The sequence below is a fragment of the Pongo abelii genome, chromosome 11 (assembly GCF_028885655.2).
Source record: "Pongo abelii isolate AG06213 chromosome 11, NHGRI_mPonAbe1-v2.0_pri, whole genome shotgun sequence".
In the NCBI taxonomy this organism is placed as follows: domain Eukaryota; kingdom Metazoa; phylum Chordata; class Mammalia; order Primates; family Hominidae; genus Pongo; species Pongo abelii.
The window spans coordinates 102,394,447-102,417,226 of record NC_071996.2 but is presented as its reverse complement, the minus strand read 5'-3'; the positions used below and the strand labels follow the sequence as shown (position 1 = coordinate 102,417,226).

The following is a 22,780-nucleotide window of genomic DNA, read 5'->3' as shown; positions in this document are numbered from 1 at the left end:
AAAAAAACCTGATTGAGCCATATTTTTTTTTTCGGTTGATCTGAAAGCCATTGTTGTTTTGCTCACCAACTGGCAGACCTTCAATTATCCTGAATTTAGAATTTGTTTACTATACTTTGAAAGTTTAAAAATGAGCCCTTCCTGAGAAACAAAAAGCTGGATGCTTGCCATTTTTTTTTAAGAAAAATAGAACTTTAATGGCAGAAAAATCAATCTACCAATTCAATGTTGACTTTATTTCCAGTTTTGAAGGCTTAGTGTGTTTTTAAAATGACAGTCATCAAAGCTATCATAATTAATCCCCAAAGTTTTGGGGCGTCATTTTGATCTAGAATGTCAGAACTGCAAGGGGCCATGGAGATTATCAATAGGTCTCTGGGACTGTAGTGGATTCCACAAGATTTGGTTGAGGGTTTCAGCTATTGAGGCTCTTCTCTGTGCCTTTATCGGGTGTCTAGAACATCTCTTGGGCTAGTCTTCCTGGATATCCAGGGTACCAAGAGTATGGGCACTCACTTTTCCATGTGTTGGGGGTTGGCAGAATGCTGGGGAAGGGTCTGAGAGCACAAGGTCAACCTGCAAAGAAAGCTGGCACTGCCCATGGGCCACGGCACAGTGACCCTTCCTCCCTTCCAGCTTTATTCCCTCCTTCCCTCCTTTCCTTCTTTCCTTATCTCTGAGCCTCTACGATCTGCCAGGCACTGTGTTATCTGTGGAACTTACAGTCTAGTGAAGAATAAAGGTCCCAAATATTTTTAAGTGCAGAGGCTCTCTGGGATCATTTGTAACAGAGGCTCTCTGGGATCATTTGTGGGTGGTCCCTGATGCCTTCCCTGATTGTGGACACTCCTACAGATGGCAAAACGGAGGTTCAAAGAGAATAAGTGGCCCCAGTCAGTAAGCTAGGACAAATTTCCTATCCTAGGGTCTTTTGGACCATGTCAGATGACTTGCCGTGTTAGCAGGTGACATTTTAGAAGATCCAAGTTTTTGCTTCTTTAAGTAAAGGCAACTTTCCCTTAAAAACATCCTAAAAAATGTAATGCTTACCTCTTTTATGTTGACTTACAATTCATTAATGCCAACATATGTGTATACAGGACTTCATAATTTTCAGTGCACTTTAACTCATGTTATTTTATTGTAATTACCATCTTGTGAGTCAGGCAGGGGAGTTTGTTTCTTGTTTTAGCTTTTAACTCCCCATTTTATAGAAGAGAAAATAGGGGCCCAGAGAGGGTAAGTGAGTTATCCACAGATGCAGAGCTGCATCCAACAGAGGGCAGATCCAAGATCTGGGATCTCTTGATTGCCAGGCTGCCGCTCTTCAAACAAAGGTGGGTATGTGACATACACACACCCAGTATTTTAGGCATCCTCATTTTATGGGGCTGTAGCCAGAGTTGTTAGAACAAGTTAAATTGACATGACCTTTGCCTTTTGGTGGTTTATAGTCTAAATATGGTTTAAAAAAAAAGCTTCAAGTTTATTAATACACAAGAAACTATTTTTTTTTTTTCCTGGGTGTTGTCTATTCAGCCTATGCCAAGTCCTTCACACTTAAAAGGAAATAAAACACAGTTACAGTGCACCTTAGCCCTGCTTTCCTACTTACATGTCATAATGTTCCTCTTTCTCTTCAACAGTAATGAGATTTGCCAGTGAATTGAGGGGAAAAAAAAGGAATCGGGGAATTTTGATTTTCTGCTGTTTTAAGGAGAATTAGTGGATTAATCTAGATGCCCCCAGTCCTTGCTTTTTACTGGGCACCCTGGGCAGTGATGTCCAAATCTGGCTTATCACCAGCATCTCCTGGGATCTACCCCTGGAGCTTTTGTTTCAGAGGCCATGATGAGGCCCGTGACTGCTCTACAGATGAACTTGGAACCCATTTACTTAATCTGACCACTCCAAACACCACAGTTCTTAGTAATCTGCAAATTCCTGGGACTGGAGAGAAAAACAACCCATTTGTGACCTCTTCTACCCTCCAGATTATCTCTAACTGTGTGGTCCAGCTGCCACAGGATAGCTAGACATGCAAGGGGAATAGCCTCTAACTCTACCACAGTTCCATTGCCCATCAATTTATATGGCATTTTTCTGACATTGCTGAATATTTTTTGGGGCTCAAATAGGCCATTGTCATTATTTATCGCCATGTATGTTGTGACTGTAAGTCTACTTTTGATTCAATTAGAGAAACATTTGCCTACCGAGAGAACAACTCCTGTGTATTGGACTCTTGGCTTCTTTTTTGGCCATTAAAATGGTAGTGGAATATTTTAAAATTTGGTTTGCAGCCTTTAAATATGACATTTCCAAAAAATGTAAATCAAGGAACTGTCAGAATATCTTTAAATGTAAAACATCTGAAACTGTGTGCATTATTAGGTTTAATAGTGTATATATGAAAATGTCCCTGATATGTATATGAACATTGAAAGTAAAATTTATTAAAATATTCCTTTTTGTTTTGTTTTGTTTTGTTTTGTTTTTGAGATGGAGTCTTGCTCTGTCGCCCAGGCTGGAGTGCAGTGGCGCAATCTCTGGTCACCGCAACCTCTGCCTCCTGGGTTCACGCCATTCTCCTGCCTCAGCCTCCCAAGTAGCTGGGACTACAGGCGCCTGCCACCACACCCAGCTAATTTTTTGTATTTTTAGTAGAAATGAGGTTTCACCGTGGTCTCGATCTCTGTACCTTGTGATCCACCCGCCTCGGCCTCCCTGAGTGCTGGGATTACAGGCGTGAGCCACCGCGCCCGGCCTAAAATATTCTAAAGGGAACAAAAACAAAACCCCAAAATCTTCAAACCGAAAGCAGTTGCCACTTCTACCAGTTATAGCCGTAGTTGCTTCTATGTATTGTAGTTTCTTAGCGAATTACTGTGAAATCAGGTTAGTTGGAACATGAATAAAAATGTACAACATAAATGAATATATGTTTGCCTTCATATTATTAATATATGGTGATGTTTTCTTTGATAATCTACATGCCATCATAATATTGCCCCTAAGATTAGGTATTATGTAACCATAAACTGTAGGAAACACAATATGCCTGGAGGACAATTCTAGAATATATAACTGGGAGCACGCAATTGATAGAGAGTTTCCAGGGATATTAAGCCCAGACACGGAGTACCTGGAAAGCCAGGTCCTCAGGAAAACCTGTTGCAACATTTGAAAAGAATACACATAATTAATTAGGATGAGAAAGATGTGAGGCAACTGTATTCTTAGACCTTCAGTATATACCTCTTACCCTAGAGGATGCAGAAGCATTGGCTAAACATAAGTTATGAATAGCATCTGCTAGAATGTAGCAAAGTATGTTTAAAAGAGTATTTCGCTTGTGTCTTTGATTATTGAAGATATTTTAGGGGGACAAATGCTAGGGGGAAATCTCTTTATGCAAATGTATTTCTGAATAGAAAGGAGGAAAAAAGAAGCTTCTTTGCATTACCTGCCAACATGAGTTTTTTAATTTAAAACTCTTTTAGAAAATGATTAAACTTAGAACAACAATAAGAAAATATGTACTGGATGAAATAGTTTTCAACCAGTGACATAAGTTTAGAACCAACCCCAAATAATTTCTCATCACACTTTTCTTTCTCATTTGTCTTATTCCTCCATGTAATAGTTTTAAATGGCACTCTTATGAAATAAATAACTAAACACCAACCACATTTTTTTTTCATATCCTGACCAATATTTTGGCTGTTTTACAGAAGAACTGGAATTCTGAAAATTAAATAAAGATTTCTGAAATGCTAACTACAGAAAGTTTTATTTAATTTATGGAATAATTTTGTTCTCTCCCTCTCCATTTTTTTTCAATAAGGTTTTTATTAATTTAGTCTAGTTACTTAGTGCTTATATTAAATAATCTAATAAAAGTCAGGGTTGTAACATAACATTTCGCAAATGTGAAGCAGCATCTATTACATGAGACAAAATCTTTATGCCGCAAAATTGTAAAAGCCATGTATAGAATTACAAGGCACCAAATGGTACTGTATATATTTCTAAAATAGAACATTTCTGTAGTGTAAGGGGGTAGTCAGCTCAAAAAAAAGTGTGACAGACAGCTGTATCACTATAGTTTATTCAGAAAGTACTGTAAAATTAATTTTGATTTTTAAATAATAATCTTCTTGATAATTTCCTCTGAAAGATAGAAATATGATTTAAATATACAGGTTAGTATTTTTAAAGGTAAAACCTACTTTGTTTGTGTTTGTCAGTGTTACCGGAATTCTTGCAAACAGAGAAGTTATCTGTGGGGATGGGAAACAGTGCGTTGTGTGTGTGTGTGCTCACACACTTGCATCTCTTGATTTTTAGATAAATTCATGACAGTATATGTTCAGTGTATATTTTGAATCATTGAATTATTTATTTTTGTCTGGCATTTCCTTTTGTATTGTCATGAATGCAGGATTAAAACCATTGTAGGCTCCCAGACAAGTATGTTGTGAGGTTTCATTAATTTGTGTAAGTTATAAAGGCACTTGAATAATGTAAGATGACTCAAAAATGCTGTTTCATTTTCCACTTACTTTTACCCCAATGCAAGCCAGTTGAAATATATATATATAGAGAATCCTTAAAATCAAAGTAGAAGGTGTAGAAGAGTTAGGTTTATTCCAATAAGTTGTACTGGGGTACTGCTAAACTATGCATTAAAAAGGAAAATATGTATACTTCAAAAACCATTTTTGTTTTGCCTTTTTTTCTTTTTCCTCATTGAAAAGTCATTCCCACCACAGGTTTAGCAATAATAACTACAATTTATGTCTTTTTTGCTGCTGCAATTTGATGATATACCACAGTCAGGCCACAGGTTAGAAACACAGGCTGAATTATTATATACTGCTGGGTAGTGATTTCCTGTGAACTGATTTATGGATAAATAATTCTATGTTCTTATTATATAGGATAGACAGTTTTTAATTTCTTTAACAAAGCATAGCTGAACAACAGAAAATTATATGCTGTAGCATATGAACACAACCACTCTGAGGAGGATAAACAGATGCAATCAATGTCATGAGTTCTCCTATTTTTACAAGGAGCCTCATCAGCAGTTGGTATTGTGGAAATAATACCGAGAACCAGAAGCCCCAAGGCTTAGTTCTTCTAAGGCTGGGGTTTTTATTGACACTCTTTTGCAGAGATCTTTTCCAGGGAGTTATGAGATATACAAACCCCAGCCTTTGGATATTAAAGCTAATGTCTCATTTTTTTTCTCGGGCTGAGTTTTCATTTTGCTTTAAAAGTTAATGTTAAAATGCACCTGGAATAAAAGAAAATTATCCATCCAGCTGAATTTTAAGAATACTGCTGGATATTTTGCTGGGTTGCTTATATCTGTTTCACAGATTGAACTGTAGGCTTTATTGTGCAGTATACCCAATATATATCTATTTTATCAGCATCTGTCTACATGCCACTGCAAACTGTGAGAATTGTTCTCATGTACTTCACAGGCAGCCTATTGTAGGCCTTCATGAAGTAAATATTTCTCATATTTGAGGTACAGGGGTAAAAGCTATCATCTTGGCTTATTTTAGGAGTGGTTTCACTTAGCTATGTGTTTAGCAATAATAAGCTTCTCTGCTCAATTGTGAGCTCCATAATTACAGGGACAGTATATATTGAGGTTATCTTTGCATCTTAGTGACTTTTGTTGGAGACACACAAGAAAAAAGTTGTTGAATGAATGCTTCATGCTTAATACAAACACTTCTAATGGCTCATTGATTATAATGTATTATCACATTTTATTTTGTCCTCAGACATGACTGACTTTCTAAAAGCTTGAATCAAATATTGATCAACTATAATGTGTATTATCACCACTCTTTTGTTTTTATATAGAGGCAAATGATACTAAAAATGTGAATTACATATTTACTGAGAATAGTAACTGTTTTCTTTGAGATAAATACCAAAAACATGAACACAAACAACTATTGATATTTCTTTTGGTGAAATGTCAGCTCTTTAACTCTGGCAGAATACTGCATTGAGAAAATAAAAAACTGGTTTCCATTATTGCATCTTTTTAATTTTAGACAAAAATTGCCTCCATTCCCAATCTAATTTTATATCACTAATGGGAAATTTACCTACAATTGCATTTTGTTATTTGGTCTGTACACATTACACATTGAGTGGATTGGTGCTCTATATTTTAGTGAACAGATTTGTCTGGATATAGACGGTTTTATTCATACTGTGCTCAATTCAATCATGTTAACATTTATATGAATTTCAACCCCAAAATAAAGGCCCATAATTTGTGACTCAAAGACCTTGAAACAGCATCTGTAATAGTCTTCGACACCAAGCATTTTCTAAATGTCTGCAGATGACAAATTCCTTGTAAATAATAAAGATGATTGGAAAACAATGTTTATGTCTGAAATGGCACTGTTGTGGGAAACTGTTTTTTCCAGAGAAGTCCCAAGTTTAACTGGCTCTTCAGTCTTCTGGGACTGTGACGTCACCTGTTTGCTCTTTGGTCTCATTTATTCCTTGGTTTAACATTAAATGTCCAGACACTGCCTGATGTGTGACTGTGGACGCGCTCTGGCCCTCCTCTCCAGGGGCCCATTGTGTGGTTGGGCACTTGGACGTGGGTACATCCTCAGGGCATCGGTAACAGAGCTGAGCAGAAAGGATATTGGCCCAGTAGTTCAAAAACTTGCAAAATGAAGCCTAGGTTTTAGTCCTGGTTTTCATCCACTTATGTCCTTGAAAAGTCATTCTTTGACCTTCAGCTTACTTCCAGGTAGAATGCTGAGTCCAGGCTGTTTTCATAATTATAAACTAATGGTTGTATAAAACACTGCAAACTGTAAAGTAACATAAAGGGATGTTGTGAATAAGTTTTTTATAAGGTATACAAACCAACCAAGAATATTTATTGTACCGTGTTATAGAGAAAGGATTACTTCAGGTGGGTTATCAGGGTTGGAATTATTCCCATGGCAGAATTTCAGCAATAATATAGACAATTTCTAGAAGTGAATATTGGGGATCAGTACTCTAGACAGAGTGAGAGTGTGATAAATTTTCAGAGAAAAAATGGAAATTGCCATGCATTTAGCATCTGCTGTGTTCCTGGCTGAACTCAAGGGGGTGTGTGTGTGTGTGTGTGCACATGCGTGCGCACGCGTATGAAATATTTCGTAATTTAATCATCACTAGTTTTTCTCATTTTTCAAATTGGGGTTACAAAACTTACTCATAGAATGTGAATGTTGGGAATAACATCTGTATACTTAAGTTATGCCATCATTATTGACATTTCTCTAGTGCTACAATATTATCCTCAATGACCATATAACTTGTTCTTGCTTCTTTGTCCTTGTTCACTACACTGGAGTGATTGGTGGGGTCTGCATCCCTCCGTAGAAGCCAGGAAGAGGCTGTTGTAATTGTAACTAGACATACCGACCTGAATTATTTCAGTTCTTTTTTCTCCCTTTGGAATGCGTGCCGTTTTTAATCCACCTGCAGTCCAGTACCGGTTGAGCATCTCAAATCTGAAATTCTGAAATCTGAAATGTTCCAAAATCTGAGATCTTTTGAGTGTCAACATGGTGCCCAAAGGAAATGCTCATTCGAGCATTTCAAATTTTGAATTTTTGGATTTGGGATGCCTACCTGGTAGGTATAATGCAACTATTTCAAAATCTGAAAAAATCAGAAATATGAATTGCTTCTGGTTCTCCAAGGATTTTGGATAAGGAATACTCAACCTGTATAAATTAATCTCTGGAAGTTTTGCTTTATTGTTGTTATGTGTACACTAAGAAACTTACAATGATCTATTGTCCCTTAAGTTTTATGGAGCACTTATGTAGCAGTCCCAGTGCTAGTCTCCTTTTCATGTAAAGTCTCATGATAACCCTAAAGGGTAGGCATTGTTCTTATCCCCATTTTACAGATATGGAAATGGACACATGGAAAGACTAAACAATTTACTCAAAGTCTCACAGGTGACAAGCAGAGGAAGCTGGGTGTAAACTCACCTTTGACTGCGGACCTTACTCCTAACCTTTGACCTATACAGTGTGCTACTGAGTCAGGCATTCATGGCCTCCCGAAACTTGGAACCAGTCTTTTCTTCTAGTTTGCCTCTCACTTGAGCCAGTGTGATAACGAGAAGAGTGAGAGCCTGGTCTTTGAAGTGAATCTGAGCTCTGCTACTTGCTAATAATATTACCTAGGCTGCTTAAGATAACCCATCCCTTCTGAATCTCCATTTCCTCATGGAGGGAGTTGAAACTAGATATTCAGGGGTAAAGAACTGATGGAGAAATTGGAGGTACACTTATACTAGATTTGATGGTGCAGAAAATAAGAGACTGAGGGAACAGAGAGATTGTCGTAGTGTTTTTGTTTGTTTTGAAGTAGGGGAGGGCTAGGTGCAGTGGCTCATGCCTGTAATCCCAGCACTTTGGGAGGCTGCGGTGGGCAGATCGCTTGTGCCCAGGAGTTGGAGACCAGCCTGGCCAACATGATGAAACCCTGTCTCTATAAAAGTACAAAACTTGCCAGGTGTGGTGGCATATACCTGTAGTCCCAACTACTTGGGAGGCTGATGTGGGAGGTTGGCTTGAGCCTGGGAGGCAGAGGTTGCAGTGAGCTGAGATCTCACCGGTACACTTCAGCTTGGGTGACAGAGCCAGACCCTGTGTTAGAAACAAACAAACAAACAAACAAAAAAAGTAGAGGAGATGTGAATCTACTTATAGGTCAAAGGAAAGAAGCCACTGAGGAGCAAGGATGGAAGAAATGAATGGGGAAGTGGTGGGAATAGAGGATGGGACACATTGATGTATACTCCTCCTTTGTGATTTAAAACAAAAGTCTTTTATAGACACATGACTGAAAGCTAATATAATCATCAAAAATCTTTTGAGTCAATGTATTTTGAAATAAACTATCTCTTCTCTTTAAGACACATTAAAAAGGTCAAAAGAATGACTAAATTTTTGAGATTAAATTATATTCAAGCTCTTTACTAATTTTTACATTTAATCTGCATAGTATTCTTGTAAGATCAGTACTTTTATTGTTCCAGTTTACAGATGAGAGGATTGAGGTATGGAGAATTTTAAGTAACTTGGTAGGGTTACATAATTAGTAGGTGACAGAGCCAGGATGTGAACAGAGGCAATTTAACTTGGAAGCCTGCATTCTTAGTCACTATGGTATACTGCTTCCCAATTTGATTTCCTCAATTAACACTTGACTACTATTCCAAGTAATATTTTTGTCTATTTTATATCGGGGAAGAAGGACTGTTCTAAAGAATGTATTTGCAAAGAGGATTAATACAGTACGTTAGACAGAGACCCTGTTTGGAGGAAAGGCTCATTAAGAGTTACTCCAAGCCTCTACCTGACTGGAGTAGAGTGGGCTTCTGGCCATAGCTCTCCTAGCAGATCTTGTACCTGCAGACCCTGGTAAATAGCTGTGCAGAGACCATGACTTCTAGGACTGTGCAAGTTAGTTAATAAGGTGCAAAAAAGGAAAAGCACACACTTCCCATTGCCTGGGAAAATAGCATGTGCCAACAGCTCTCTTCCAAGATATAGAAACCAAACTGTAGCAGCTGCTCTATGTGGAGGTATTAAGTGTTGTTAAAACACCTGTGTGTGTCTAATTCCAGCCCAAACAAGTCTTCTTCCGGCTCATCAAGGTGGGGTAAGAATTTACCTATATGGAGATTCTATTTCCAGTAGAATGAGTTGTCTATTATTTCCTGTAGAGATTTCTCTCCCTCCCCTCTCTAAAAAATTGAGGTATAATTTACATACAAAAATATATGGATATTAAGTGATCAGTTTGATAAATTTTGACAATTTGTATAACCATGCAACCACCATGCCAAACAAGAAAATCCCCATATGTCCTTGTCTATGTAATGCCCCTTTCTGTCCCTCTGACTTCTATCCCCATTAGATTAGTCTTGCATGTTCTTGTATTTCATATAAATGAAATCATACAGATATATTCTGTTGTGTCTGGCTGTAGTGTGGTGTATGCTTACAATGGAATGCTTCTTTACAATAAAAAGGAATCAACTACTGACACCACAACAGCTTGAATGAATCTCTTGTAGAGTTGTGCGTTGAAGCTTGTAGGGTCCTTTTTTTTATATTACTTGCATAGTCTTAGTAACCAAAATGACCCACAAAATCTGCTTCTTTTACTTGCCTATCATAGTGCACAACTGTCAACTTCATTCCCCCCCCATTCTGTCATATATTATCTGTGTGACTTTAGAACACAGCCAATTTATATTCAGCTTATGGGTGATCATGATAATGACTTTTGAAAGGAATTTAAAATTGTAGAATGATTTTTTAAAAAGGAAATATGTTAGACATGTTACATGGTTTCTTTTTAGTATTTGCAAATGTCAGGAGTAAAAGAAGCAAGGAAGCAGACCCACTCTTTTGTGGGTGGCTGTCCAGTGGGCCCTGGATGTTCATTTCATGACTACTACATGCTGTGTGCTGTGCACTTTTCATTGTCATGAGAGAGAATGTTAGGAAAACTATCCCCGCAAGAAAACAGCTTTTCTTGGCAAGTGAAATATGACTTAAGGAGCCAGAACTGGAGACATACGGTACTATGAATGAGAGCTGTGTTACTTTATTGGATCTGAGTCCAGGCACTATTTATACTGCAGCATATTCAGCACCAGATTGTTAAATCTTAATACTGAAACAGTGTATCATTTTAATATTTTTGTTCTGTTTATTCCCTGTTTTCAAGCATTATGTCAAGCATTGCGCATTCATTTATTTCATCTTGGACAGGACGTGCCCTGACCAGAAAGTCCATTTCCTATTGCTGGAATTTTGCCCCGTAGCTGTCATTTTGTGAAGCTCTTAAAAGTTCACTTGGGTACACAGGTGTTTTCTCTCTTTGATGATAATATATTTTTTAAAGAACAGTGTAGTTGGACTCACCTGTATTGTCAAAAATAAAAATGCTGTTTTTCTTTTATCACTAAAGCATCACTGCTTTTTATGTGTGGCAATTTCTGACATCCTGGAGACCATGGGATTTTTCATCGCCTACAAATAAAATTTTTGTTACCCTGTGTCGCATGTGAAATGGGTTTCTCTATTTTTCTTCATCAATGTTACGTGTGCCCTGTGTACCAGATAAAATGGGCCTATCTTATGAATAAGTTAGCATTTTCACCGTATGTTGCTGAAACCATCCCATGAATCTTCCTCTAACAAGGGTATTCCTAAAATTGCTGCTCTACGTACCCCAAGCTTAAAAAGGATTTTTATTATTTTTTCATTGTTATGCATGTTTACCATATGCAGCAGGAAATCCACAGGGAAAAAGTGCTATTGTCACTGTCAAAAGAGCTGAGGAATAAAAAAAAGAAAGGAAGTTGAGGGCATCTTTGCTATTTCTGATCTGTGGTCAATCACCGTGGTATTGCATTTGGCCTGGGAAAGCAACCCCACTGCCTGCTGAAACGCAGATATGGGAGCGAACTCTAACTGCTTCATGAGCTCCAAATGCTGTTCGCACTGGGAATCGCACCACAGTCAGGATGTAACTGCGTGCTGAGCCCACACACAGGAATTTTCTTGTACAATTCAAAACTGAATCTTATATTTACTTAAGGCTTACTTTTTTTTTATGTCTATGAAATCAGCAGTCCTGTATATTTAGCATCAGCCTTAAGTTAGAATGTGAAACAATTCTGGGGGGAAGGAAGTATCCGTATGGTTTTCTAAGTAATTTAAGAAACAGGAAAACATAAAAGAACTGATTGTCTGTGATTAAACCTCATTCTTTCCTTCCCATCTTCCTGTATAGTTAACTAACTCAATTGTCAGCCAGAAAGAAATAGCTTATTGCACTGGGTTGTAAAATATCTGAGTGGGCCTTGGATGTTGATGATTGAATGACCTTCTTAACATTGAACAAACAATGGGGAGGTTTAATAAATAGCAGATATATGTTTATTATGTTTTTCTTCCCTGTGCAGGAATAATCAAGCTGGGAAGGTGGAACCCTCTCCCCCTCAGTTATGTGACAGATGCACCCGACGCGACAGTGGCCGACATGCTACAAGATGTCTATCATGTTGTGACGTTGAAAATCCAATTACAAAGGTGGGTGTTTCTGAACATCTGCTTTTCCTTGCTGTCAGAGCTGCTCCGTCCATCATAGATTCACTGCAAAGATCAGCATGTCCTGTCTCTTAATTTCTGGACATTGGACAAAATGAAAAGAAGGAGAGAGAGGGAAAGAAGGAGAGAAGGAGAAGGGTGGCCCTTCCCCAGGTGTCTTTATAGTCACATTCCAACTACTTTATGCTTTGTTTTCAGAAGCAGTGAAGTGGTAACCTAGGGGCGCCTTGACAAATCATTAAAAATCTATAGCCCTTAGGAGGAGCTTTACACAGCCCCTTATTCAATGGGTCCTCTAGGCCTGGTTAAATGTGTAGCACATAGTATTTGAAGAATAAACACCTCTGCTGTTTTCACATTGGTGTTATGAGGGGAGAGTTTTGTTCTTGTAGGAGGTTTATCAAGAATGTCCTGACATAGGAGATCTTTTTCTTCCCTTTCCAAGGGCCACATCAAAACAAACAAACAAACAAACAAAAACACACTTTGTGGCCTGCAGAGATTCTGGGGATGATTTCTTTATTTTTTCAAATATGGCATCTGGAACAAGATATCTCTCTAAAGAACTGGAGGTTCTTTGCAGTCTTTTATTGTAAAGTGCCTGATAGGTGTGATTTAAGGAGTGTTGTCCTTTAGTGTAAGTGTTTTGAATTTTCCCCTTTTGGGGAATTTATACTTTAAAAATGGATCCCCAGCATCCCCATCTGTGTCTATGAATGGGTGAGGATCTGAAAAGTCATTTTTTGGTTCAGAAAGTAACTCTGAGCCATTCTATGAGGGTGAGGGTGGGCCTTCCAACTGCAAATCTGACAGGGGATGTTTGTTTACAGTTAACCTTAGGCATGCACAATAATTACATTTGTACTGGGGAAGTTTATAACCACATTGCCATGCCATTTCCACCAGCACATTGGAAAAATCATATTTTATAAAAATAGCATTTCTTGTATTGGAAGTGTCTATTTTTCTTGGATGAGTGGGATGACAAACTTAAAAGAGACCCTTTGGGCCCTAGCAAAGTCTTGGAGAAGCAGTTTTACTTCCCTTCCTTCACTTAGACCCCATACTTCAGCATTTCTTCTGAAGCTCCCACAAGACCCAAGAATGGCTGCTGCACTGTCTCCTCTTCAGTCAGGGGCCCTGGTTGAGGTTTGTGTGTTGTTCATTATTGTTCTGTTTTGCAGTTGTTCAAAGTTGGAAGACTTGCCTGCGGAGCAGTGGAACCATGCCACAGTCCGCAATGCCTTAAAGGAACTGCTCAAAGAGATGAACCAGAGCACATTAGCCAAAGAATGCCCTCTCTCCCAGGTCAGTATCTTCAGGTGGGGGTCTGGGAAACAGAAGAAGCCATTGGTAGACCCTCTAGCAGGGGGTTCCTTCTGCTTAAACAACTGTCTTCTCTTTCTTTTATTTATAGACTTACGCTGCATTTGAGGTGTAAAAGATTATGTTGCTTCTGGTTGTAGAATAGAAGTTATAGCTTATTAGCCGGGCATGGGGTAGCACTTTGGGAGGCTGAGGCAGGCTGATTGCTTGAGCTCAGGAGTTTGAAACCAGCCTGGGCAACATGGCGAAACCCCATCTCTACAAAGAATACAAAAATTAGCTGGGCGTGGTGGCATGTGCCTGTAGTCCCAGCTACTCAGGAGGCTGAGCTGGGAGGATTGCTTCAGACTGGGAGGTGGAGATTGCAGTCAGCCAAGATCATACTACTGTACTGTAGCCTGGATGACAGAGTGAGACCCTGGGTGGGTCTTAAAAAAAAAAAATTAGCATTTATTGAGACTTTGGGTAAAGAGTATTAAAGGAGAGAGTATTAAAACATTTTATGTATACGGGCCAGGCATGGTGGCTCACACCTGTAATCCTATCACTTTGGGAGGCCAAGGCCAGAGGATTCCTTGAGCCTTGGAGTTCGAGACCAGACTGGGCAACATAGCAAGATAGCGAGACCCTGTCTCTAAAAAAAAAAAAAAAGAAAAGAAAATAGACATTTTACATATACAGCCATTAACTTCTCACATATTTCATCAGAGATAGGGACCAGTGTCTCCATTTTATAGATCAAGAAACAGGAGCTTAGAGAAGCACTTACATTCACTGCCTAAGCATACTAGCTGGCTAAGTGGCAGGCTGAGATGCTACTCCCTACCCCCCTGTTTCAAAGTGGATGCACCAGATTGTTGTTTTATTTGGTCAGCTGGATGAGTCAGCCATGCTAAACCCATCTATGCATGATTTATTGGGCCTTTTGCCTGTCTGGTGTAGAGAGATGATCTTTACATCATATACATTTGTAGAGGTTTTGTAGTGAATTCACCACAAGAAAATGCGTCATGAGGAAAAGTGATACTCTATTTTTTAGTGAACGCACCATAAACTAATACAAGCCATGAAAATGAGATGGAGAGGATCAAAAGAAGAGCAGTGGAGGAAAGGACTGCCTTTTCCATTTGTGTTCATGGGCTGGGACCCATTTTTTTCTACTGATGAGATAGTATTTTGCCTATGGTGGATTAGGGCTGCGGTAGAAATGAACCCAGGTTGACAAATTATCTAAGGCTTTGAATGGAAATCTGTTTCCTGGTGTGAGCTGCTACACATGATTTAAGACAATGTTAAGTTCAAGGGAAAATAATGAGAAACCTATTACAGAAACTTGCTGTGCCATGAGCTTTGTTCCAGGGTAAGGGAGTCTCTGGAAGATGGGAAGGCTATTGGTTAAGAGCATGTATCCTGGAATCAGGGCTGGATTCATGTCCTGGTTGACAAGCCTCTATAACCTTACCTTTATGAGCCCCCCTTGTTTGGTTAGTAAAACTGAGTAGTAATGGTTCTGAGTTATATAAAGAGGATTAAATGATTGGAAATTACATAAAATGCTTGGCCTAATGCCTGGCGTGCAATGATGCACCATAAACAGTATCAGCTATTATTATTGAGATATGATGTGAACTGAATGTGTGTGTGTGTGTGTGTGTGTGTCTTTGAGGGTGTTTTGGAATTTGGATCCTCTGAAGCAAAGTATGCTATTAATATTTTTGCTTCGAAAAAAATCAAGAAGGCATGCATTCACGTATAGGCAGCTAGATAGAAAAGGATATTATTCTGACCTTATGTTTAGGACTTTTCATGCAGGCCATTTTAATACCTACCTGTAGGTGTGTATGTAGATGTTAAAGCCTTGATGCCTACAAAGTTATAAAATGCATATTTTGATTATACTGGTGATACAAAGGAACTGGACAAAGAACAAGTTAGGAAAAGCTGTGAATGATTTTTCCCAAATTTCACAATCATTCACAATTAATTTTCTCTTGCATTCACATGGAAGTCAAAATGGGCTTTGTCTGGAAGTGTACAAGCCTCTAACTTGATATTACCAATTCAGAAATTTATCCAGGGCTTCTGAGGCATGTGGAAGTTTGGTCCAAACTGTTGTATCATGACAATCATGTTTGGTTATAATTGTAGATATGACTAGAGAGGCAACATGAGTGAGGAGAATCCAGATCAGAAGCCAAGAGCCCTGGGTTCTAATCTCAGTTCTTTTATGCCAGATATGTGATCCTGGGCAAGTCTATTCACTTCTCAGGGCCTCGTTAAACTCTTCTATAAGCTGGGCATCATTGTATTTGCATGTTTCACATAGTTCGGAGGGTTGTCTTGACGTTCAAATGAGATCATCTTTACCCCTATCATAAAAACCTCTTTCCCCTTCCACTGTCTGCTCTCATGGTTTGCTCACGTAGTTGCCTGACCTGAACAGTTCCTTCTCCTTCACCCTTCTGTTTGATCCTATGGGTTCCATCACTTCTCCATCTAAAATCTTTTTCCCTTGTGCCACTGCCTTGTTCATTCTTTCATCATCTGTCATCTAAGGTATTTCAGGTCTTTTTGCCTCATGACTTTTCTCCTGCCACCTGATTCTCCTGTGTTCCTTGTTTATAATTCCTCAGTCACTCTCCCTACCCACCCTATAGGAAGTACAGACTCCATAGCATAAAGACCATCAAGATGACACTGTTCAGCCTTATATTTCACTAGAGCTACCTTCTTCCCTCTTCCTGCACTCATTCTATATTCCAAACACATGAAATTAATTATTTTGAAATGTTTACCATTGCTCAAAATATCTCTTGAGAGTGGGAGCAACCTAACTAGTGTAGCATTACAAATCTAACAAAGCCATCTTCTGTATTATCTTAAAATTTAATGCCAAGTTTATATTCTAGTCCATATACCTGTTTTGTTGTTTTGTTTTTGTTTTTTTGTTTTTTGAGACAGAATTTCGCTCTGTCACCCGGGCTGAAGTGCAGTGGCACGATCTCAGCTCAGTGCAACTGCCACCTCCCTGTTCAAGCGATTCTCCCGTGTCAGCCTCCTGAGTAGCTGGGACCACAGGCATGTGCCACCATGCCTGGCTATTTTTTTGTATTTTTAGTAGAGACATGATTTCACCGTGTTAGCCAGGATGGTCTCGATCTTATGACCTCGTGATCCATCTGCCTCAGCCTCCCAAAGTGCTGGGATTACAGGCGTGAGCCACTGCTCCTGGCCCCTGTGTTTTAAATATTTTTAAAATGGCATAAAATCATTTTGCCTGTTAAGTTAGTAATCTCCTTCTCTTCACATGAGATTGGTTCTTCAGGGAGATGTACCTTGTTAATCTCTGGCTTTGAAAGCCCCTGAACACAATCCTGGTGACTCTAGAGTCCTTCAGTTTGACACTTGCTTGCTTTTGCATGCGTGATTTCACCTGGCTAGAATGCACTACTCTTTTCTACTTGATGAAATTATCTTTCAGATTCCAGCTGGAAAGACACTGCTAGTGAAGTGCCTCAACCTCCTGGTTGAAGTAGTTGCTACTTCTGCTCTTAGTAGCCTTTGTAAATAACCCTGTCACAGCACTTATCTCAGCCTGTTGTCATTGTTACCTGTCAGTTTCCATCACTAGATGGACTGTCCCCAATAACAGAGGCCATCTCTTATTGATCTTTGTGTCCACAGCATTCAGCATAATATATAGTTTGTATGTAGCTGTTACTATAATGCAGGAATTTAACCTTTTAGCAGGATAATTCTTTGTGGTGGGGGGCTGTCCTGTGCATTGCAGCATCCCCGTCCATTACCCACTAGATGCCACTAGCATGCCACTATACCCCTTCCCCCAGTTGTGACAACCAAAATGTCTCCACATGTTGCCAAAGGTCCCATGACAGGAGCAATACCATTCTCAGTTAACCAATTCTCTGATGTGCTTAATGAATTAAGTTTAAAAATGTTTCAGAAAGTGTAGTTTTATTAGTATGTAAAGTTAAAGTTTTATCGTTATTACAGTGTTCTTGGCAGATCCAAAACATTTTGAACTAGAAATAGTGAATAGAGTAATTTGGTGATTGATGCCCAGCACATTTTGGTTAAACAGGGGCTCATTTCTGTTGTTTAGATTTGGGTGAGATTTGATTTAGGCTTCTGATATGTTGTGTGATTATGGAAAATCTCACTGGGGTAGCTCTTTTCAGCTAGCATGGATATGTAATGTGGACCCTGGCATTCATCCTACGCCATTATCCTTAAACATTCCAGATTATTCACTTAAATTGCATAGCTAGATTGTAATTTAGTGTGGAGATAAGCGTGCCTATGTTGTTGGTGGTTGTCATAGAACAGATGCATGCAGTTTTTGTAGTTCAGCCTATATAAAGTAAAAAAGAATGCATTTTTGTTCTAAGCAAGGTGAAACGGTAATTCAACAGTATATTTCCACCAGCATTCCTGGAGTCCTGATTAAGAATCAGGCACTTTGCGATGGGCTGGGGATATAACAGTGAATCTGAGGGAGGAACTAAAACCCTTTTAATGAAGGAAGAAGAGAGTGAGGCATCCAGTACTACTCACCTTAGGTGAGAAAGGTGGCTTGTTGGGTTTTTCAAAAATAGACTCAACTCATGAGTAAAAGATTCCTGTTATTGAAATAATTCTTCCTTATTACCCCCAAGCCAAACCATTTTAGGTGATTCTTTATTTGAGTTTGGCAATTACAAAAGGGAATGATTCAGTGGATAGTTCATACTTTCTTGAACACCCCAGTGGTCTGAAGTTCAAAAGAGCAGTTTTGAAGGCGGAAGAAAGGTATGGAGAAGTCCATAAAAGTGCAACAATTGTAGCCTGAGGTATATATATATTTAAAACAGGGAAGTAATGATTTAGCCGTTCTGTCTGGCCAGATGCTTGGAGAGTACAGATTGTGGTTGTGTGTCTGCGTATTTGTTTTTGATTTCACCTTTCAAAGTGTGCTTAAGTGCTGGCACCTCTTCCTTTTCCTCTGATGTCTCTGTGAGTAACCACTTGCAGCCTCTTTCCTCTGCCACTGGCTGTCCTGAGCATCCTAATTTAGCAGACCTTAGGCATAGTCCTCCCTTATTAAATAGTCCTTAGCTGTTCCAATCTGAAAACATTATGATTGCATCTTTCTGTGGCTTACTTATTCTTACTTGAGGAAGAGTTGAAATACCTAAGGTTGGCTTTTGATTGCAAAACCCCAGGTGCTCAGGGTTTTGACCCATTTAAATAAGTAGAGGTACCAGTACCTGCCTTGTGCATCTCACAGGTGATCATGATGTTCAAATGGGATGACTAAAGAGACAATCTTGTTAACCGAAAATTGTGGGGTTTTTTTTTTTTTTTTTCCTTTTTGCGATGGAGTCTTGCTCAGTTGCCCAGGCTGGAGTACAGTGGCATGATCTCAGCTCACGGCAGCCTCTGCCTCCCGGGCTGAAGCAATTCTCCCCCCTCAGCCTCCCAAGTAGCTGGCATTATAGGTGAGCACCACCATGCCTGGCTAATTTTTGTGTTTTTAGTAGAGATGAGGTTTCACCATGTTAGCCAGACTAGTCTTGAACTCCTGATCCCAAGTGACCCTCCTGCCTCGGTCTCCCAAAGTGCTGGGATTATAGGCATGAGCCACTGCACCTAGCCTGAAAATTGTAATGAAAAGAACAATTTGCAAGTGCATGCAACTTCCAGTGTGCTCCATCTCCTAAACATATTCTCTGTGACTCTAGACATGTTTTTTATGGTAAAATATACATAACATGAAGTTTACCATTCTAAACATTTTTAAGCTTACAATTGAGTAGCATTGATTACATTCACAGTGTTGTGCAACCATCACCCCTGTCTCTTTCCAGAACTTTTTCATCACTCCAAATGGAAAGTCTGTAACCTTTAAGTAACAATTCCTTATTCCCCTCTCATCCTGACCCCTGGTAGCCTCTATTCTGTATTCTGCCTCTGTGAATTTGCCTATTCTACCTACCTTATGTAAGTGGAATCATAGAACATTTATTTTGTTCTGGTTTATTTTACTTAGCATGTAGACATGTTTTTGAAGCAGCTCTGTCCCATGGTGCTGGTTGAGGCTTTGTTGCTAAATATTTGAGGAACAAAATGACTGACTAAAGTTATTGAGCTGCAAAGATGTTACTAGATTTCCAGTGTGACAATGGTATGGCATTCATATAGTGTGCCTTTAGAAATAGATTGTAGGATAATTATTTCTGTCATCCTGAGCAAGCCTTACCCATTTGGACTTAACTCATATGTACAACATGCCAAAACAATTGAGTAGTGAAATCAAGCAGCCAATTGGGTCAGCAGAAAAAAACAAATTGAGCATGTGCTCATCATATATAGTGGCTGATCAACTGCATGGACCAGAATCATGTTAACCAGTTGCCAACTGTCCGTTTAATTTAACCTAAGTTCATGTATGTAGTGGGGATGCATCATATCTTGTGTTAACCAGTTGCCAACTGTCTGTTTTAGTTATTTTCATGTGAGGTTGTTTTAGTTTGTGTCCCAACCTCATGGACTCATGTTGAAGAAGGCTCACAAATGACAGCTTGAAAATATTCCTAACCAAGGGATTGCAGTGATCATAAGAAATGATTGCATAGTGGGGAGAAAGATGCCATTTGTTGATTCCACATCTTGTGCTAGGCCTTTTACACAAATCGTCTCACAGAAGAATCCTTACACTCTCTGATTCAGGAGACAATAACCCCAATCACAGGTGAGGGTGCTGACGTTAGACAAGCGAGCCATTCAGCAACACCTTAGGGGAAGAGCTCTCAAATGTAGTGTTTTCATACTCCAAAGTTCAGAGGAAGTGTTTCTTTCCCTTAAAATGGCAGCAGTTTTCAATTCTGATGTTATAGCTCAGAAGTGGGGACAGAGAGGGATAGTAGAAGGCTGCCAAATGATATTAAATGAATTTTTTTCATGACAAAGTAATTCCTCAAAATCAGTTTTTTTCCCTTTACCTAATTGAAGTATCATTATATTCTCATGTTTAATATGTTATTTAGCATATCACCAAGCAGGTTGAAAAGGCCGAAAATCAGCAAAGAATGCACATATTACTCATTGCCTGTCTTTGCTCTCTCCCTCATGTAGACATAGAAGAGGAGGCTAGGGGATGCCCCTCCTCTTCCCTCAGACAGGGGATTCTCACTGACAGAATATGTAATTCTTCACGTCGGTTTAAAAATGTTCTTCTTCATAGCAAGTGTATTACGTGTTTTCAGCTTAGCTACTCTTAGTACCACACTGCTGTTCAAACAAATAAATCCCTCCAAGCCAAGCAGAATGTAGTGAAGGATATCCAGTTATTTTATGTTTTGTTTTATTTTGGGAAAAGGGGATGCTCAGATCTCTGTTTTTCTAAGTGTATCATACAAATCATTTTAACCTGTGTTTATTATTTTGCTTTTTCCTATTAAGTTTTAAATTCCCTTTAGGTTCTGTAGTTTTCTTGGATTGTAAACTTCTTAGTTAACTCACATAAGGGGCCTGAGATCACAACTTCATGTTTTCCTTTTTTTGCTGTTGTTACCTTGTTTTTTGTTTTGTCTAAAGTATTGGTTGCAGCATCAGCCGTTGAGCTTGTGGTCGCTGATAGAGGTGGTGGTGAATGTTTCCTTCCATTCATTCGTTAGTCTCCCTTCTTAAGAGACCCATGAAATACTGGTCCACTAACAGAGTGTCTTCATGGTGCCTCCCAGTGCTATTTGACTTTGGGAAAGATGCTTTTCATTCTGAGCTTCTGGGGCCTCAGTTTGAAAATGGAACCATGCTTATAATCATATGTGACATCTATTCTCTGGGCTAGTTGAAAAACAAGTGAGTTAAAAAGTTGTTTCGGGAACCTAAAAGAAAATTTATTTTTAGATAGATCAATCTAGCTATCATAAGTATTAAATACCAATATTGTAAAATTTATTCTCTTGCAGTTTGGCTTAGAGCAAATTCAAGCCTGCTAGTAAACTTTGGAATAAGTAAAGAAAAATTCTAATATAGTTTGATTTCTGAAATACCTTATTTTAAAAAAATTCCAGATATTAATGGCCAACCAAATGTCAAATTGACTACAGATAAGGACACCTATACTTTATTTCCCATCCAAAAATCTTTATACTTAAAATTTCATAATTAACTACAAAGAAATCAGAAATTTTCAAGTTTCTGTAGTTGGAAAGACATTTTAACCATTTTAATTTATCTTAGAATATAATATTGTTCATAAAATAGCTTTGTCTGTGGCCACTGTTTATGAGGTGGTGTTTGTGGCTGTGTCTCGGTATCTGAGTGGGGACTGCCTCAGTTGCCCATTATACATGTACCCTCATCCTTTCTTTTTCACAGCCCACCACCATGCAAAGCGATACATGCTTAGTAAATGCAAAATCATTTTAATATTAGCCTTAGTAAATCATAGTTCCTCGGTTTAAGTGTTAAAAATAGCAATACACATATTTTCTGGGTTATTTGTATTAGTATTGCTTTGTATAAACAGGGATACTCGAGTTGGTTGCATTCTGGATTGAAAAAGTTGACTCAGCTCTTGTTCCTTTATCAAAAAGATGTGGATCCTAAAAGTCCAACTGTACGGTTGCTTTAGGGTGACTGGAAAACATAAAAGAGCAACATAAACTGCAAAATTATACATATTTTAAAAAGCAAAAAATTAGATCTTTTTTGGCAGGGTGGTAAGTGGGAAAGACTTTAATTATTACTCATCCCATTCTGCATCAACTGTATCTTATCAGGTTTAAGATGCTATTGATTGTAAGATGGATCTCTATTTCAGTGATGTTGAAGTATAAAAAGTGGATAAAATACGGTAAATACAGATTCTCTGTGTCCCAGGACCTTTAGAGAACATTGTTTCCTGTAGAGTAATAGCACATGCTGGGTTCATGTTAGCCCCTTTCAACTTTGTGTATCATTAATTAAGTTTTGATGTTCTAGATATTTAATGGACACTAACATCAAGATGACCTTGTAGTATGTGTCCAGAGCATTCTAGTGAAGCCTAGTGATTTAGATTCAGATTATGAGAATTTAACACTCTAATTTAGGGTTAGAAAATATTCATGAAACTGGAATAATCAGATATAACATGTCCTTTCTTTTAAAATATTCTGAAGATATTTTTATATCTTCTGATTTTAAAGTCTTCTGAGGATGGACTATAACAATTCTTATCAGTAAAAACTATTTTGGGTATTAGTTCTGCATAA

At 38.6% G+C, this 22,780-nt stretch overlaps 1 protein-coding gene across 1 annotated transcript in view; it reads left to right on the top strand.

Moving 5' to 3' along the window:
- Positions 1-22,780, top strand: part of SATB2 (SATB homeobox 2) — a 191,414-nt gene that overhangs the window by 66,576 nt on the left and 102,058 nt on the right. The window contains exons 4-5 of the mRNA XM_009237943.4: positions 12,050-12,176; positions 13,379-13,502. Of these exons, the coding sequence (XP_009236218.1) occupies positions 12,050-12,176; positions 13,379-13,502 (251 nt within the window). The remainder of the gene's footprint in view (positions 1-12,049; positions 12,177-13,378; positions 13,503-22,780) is intronic.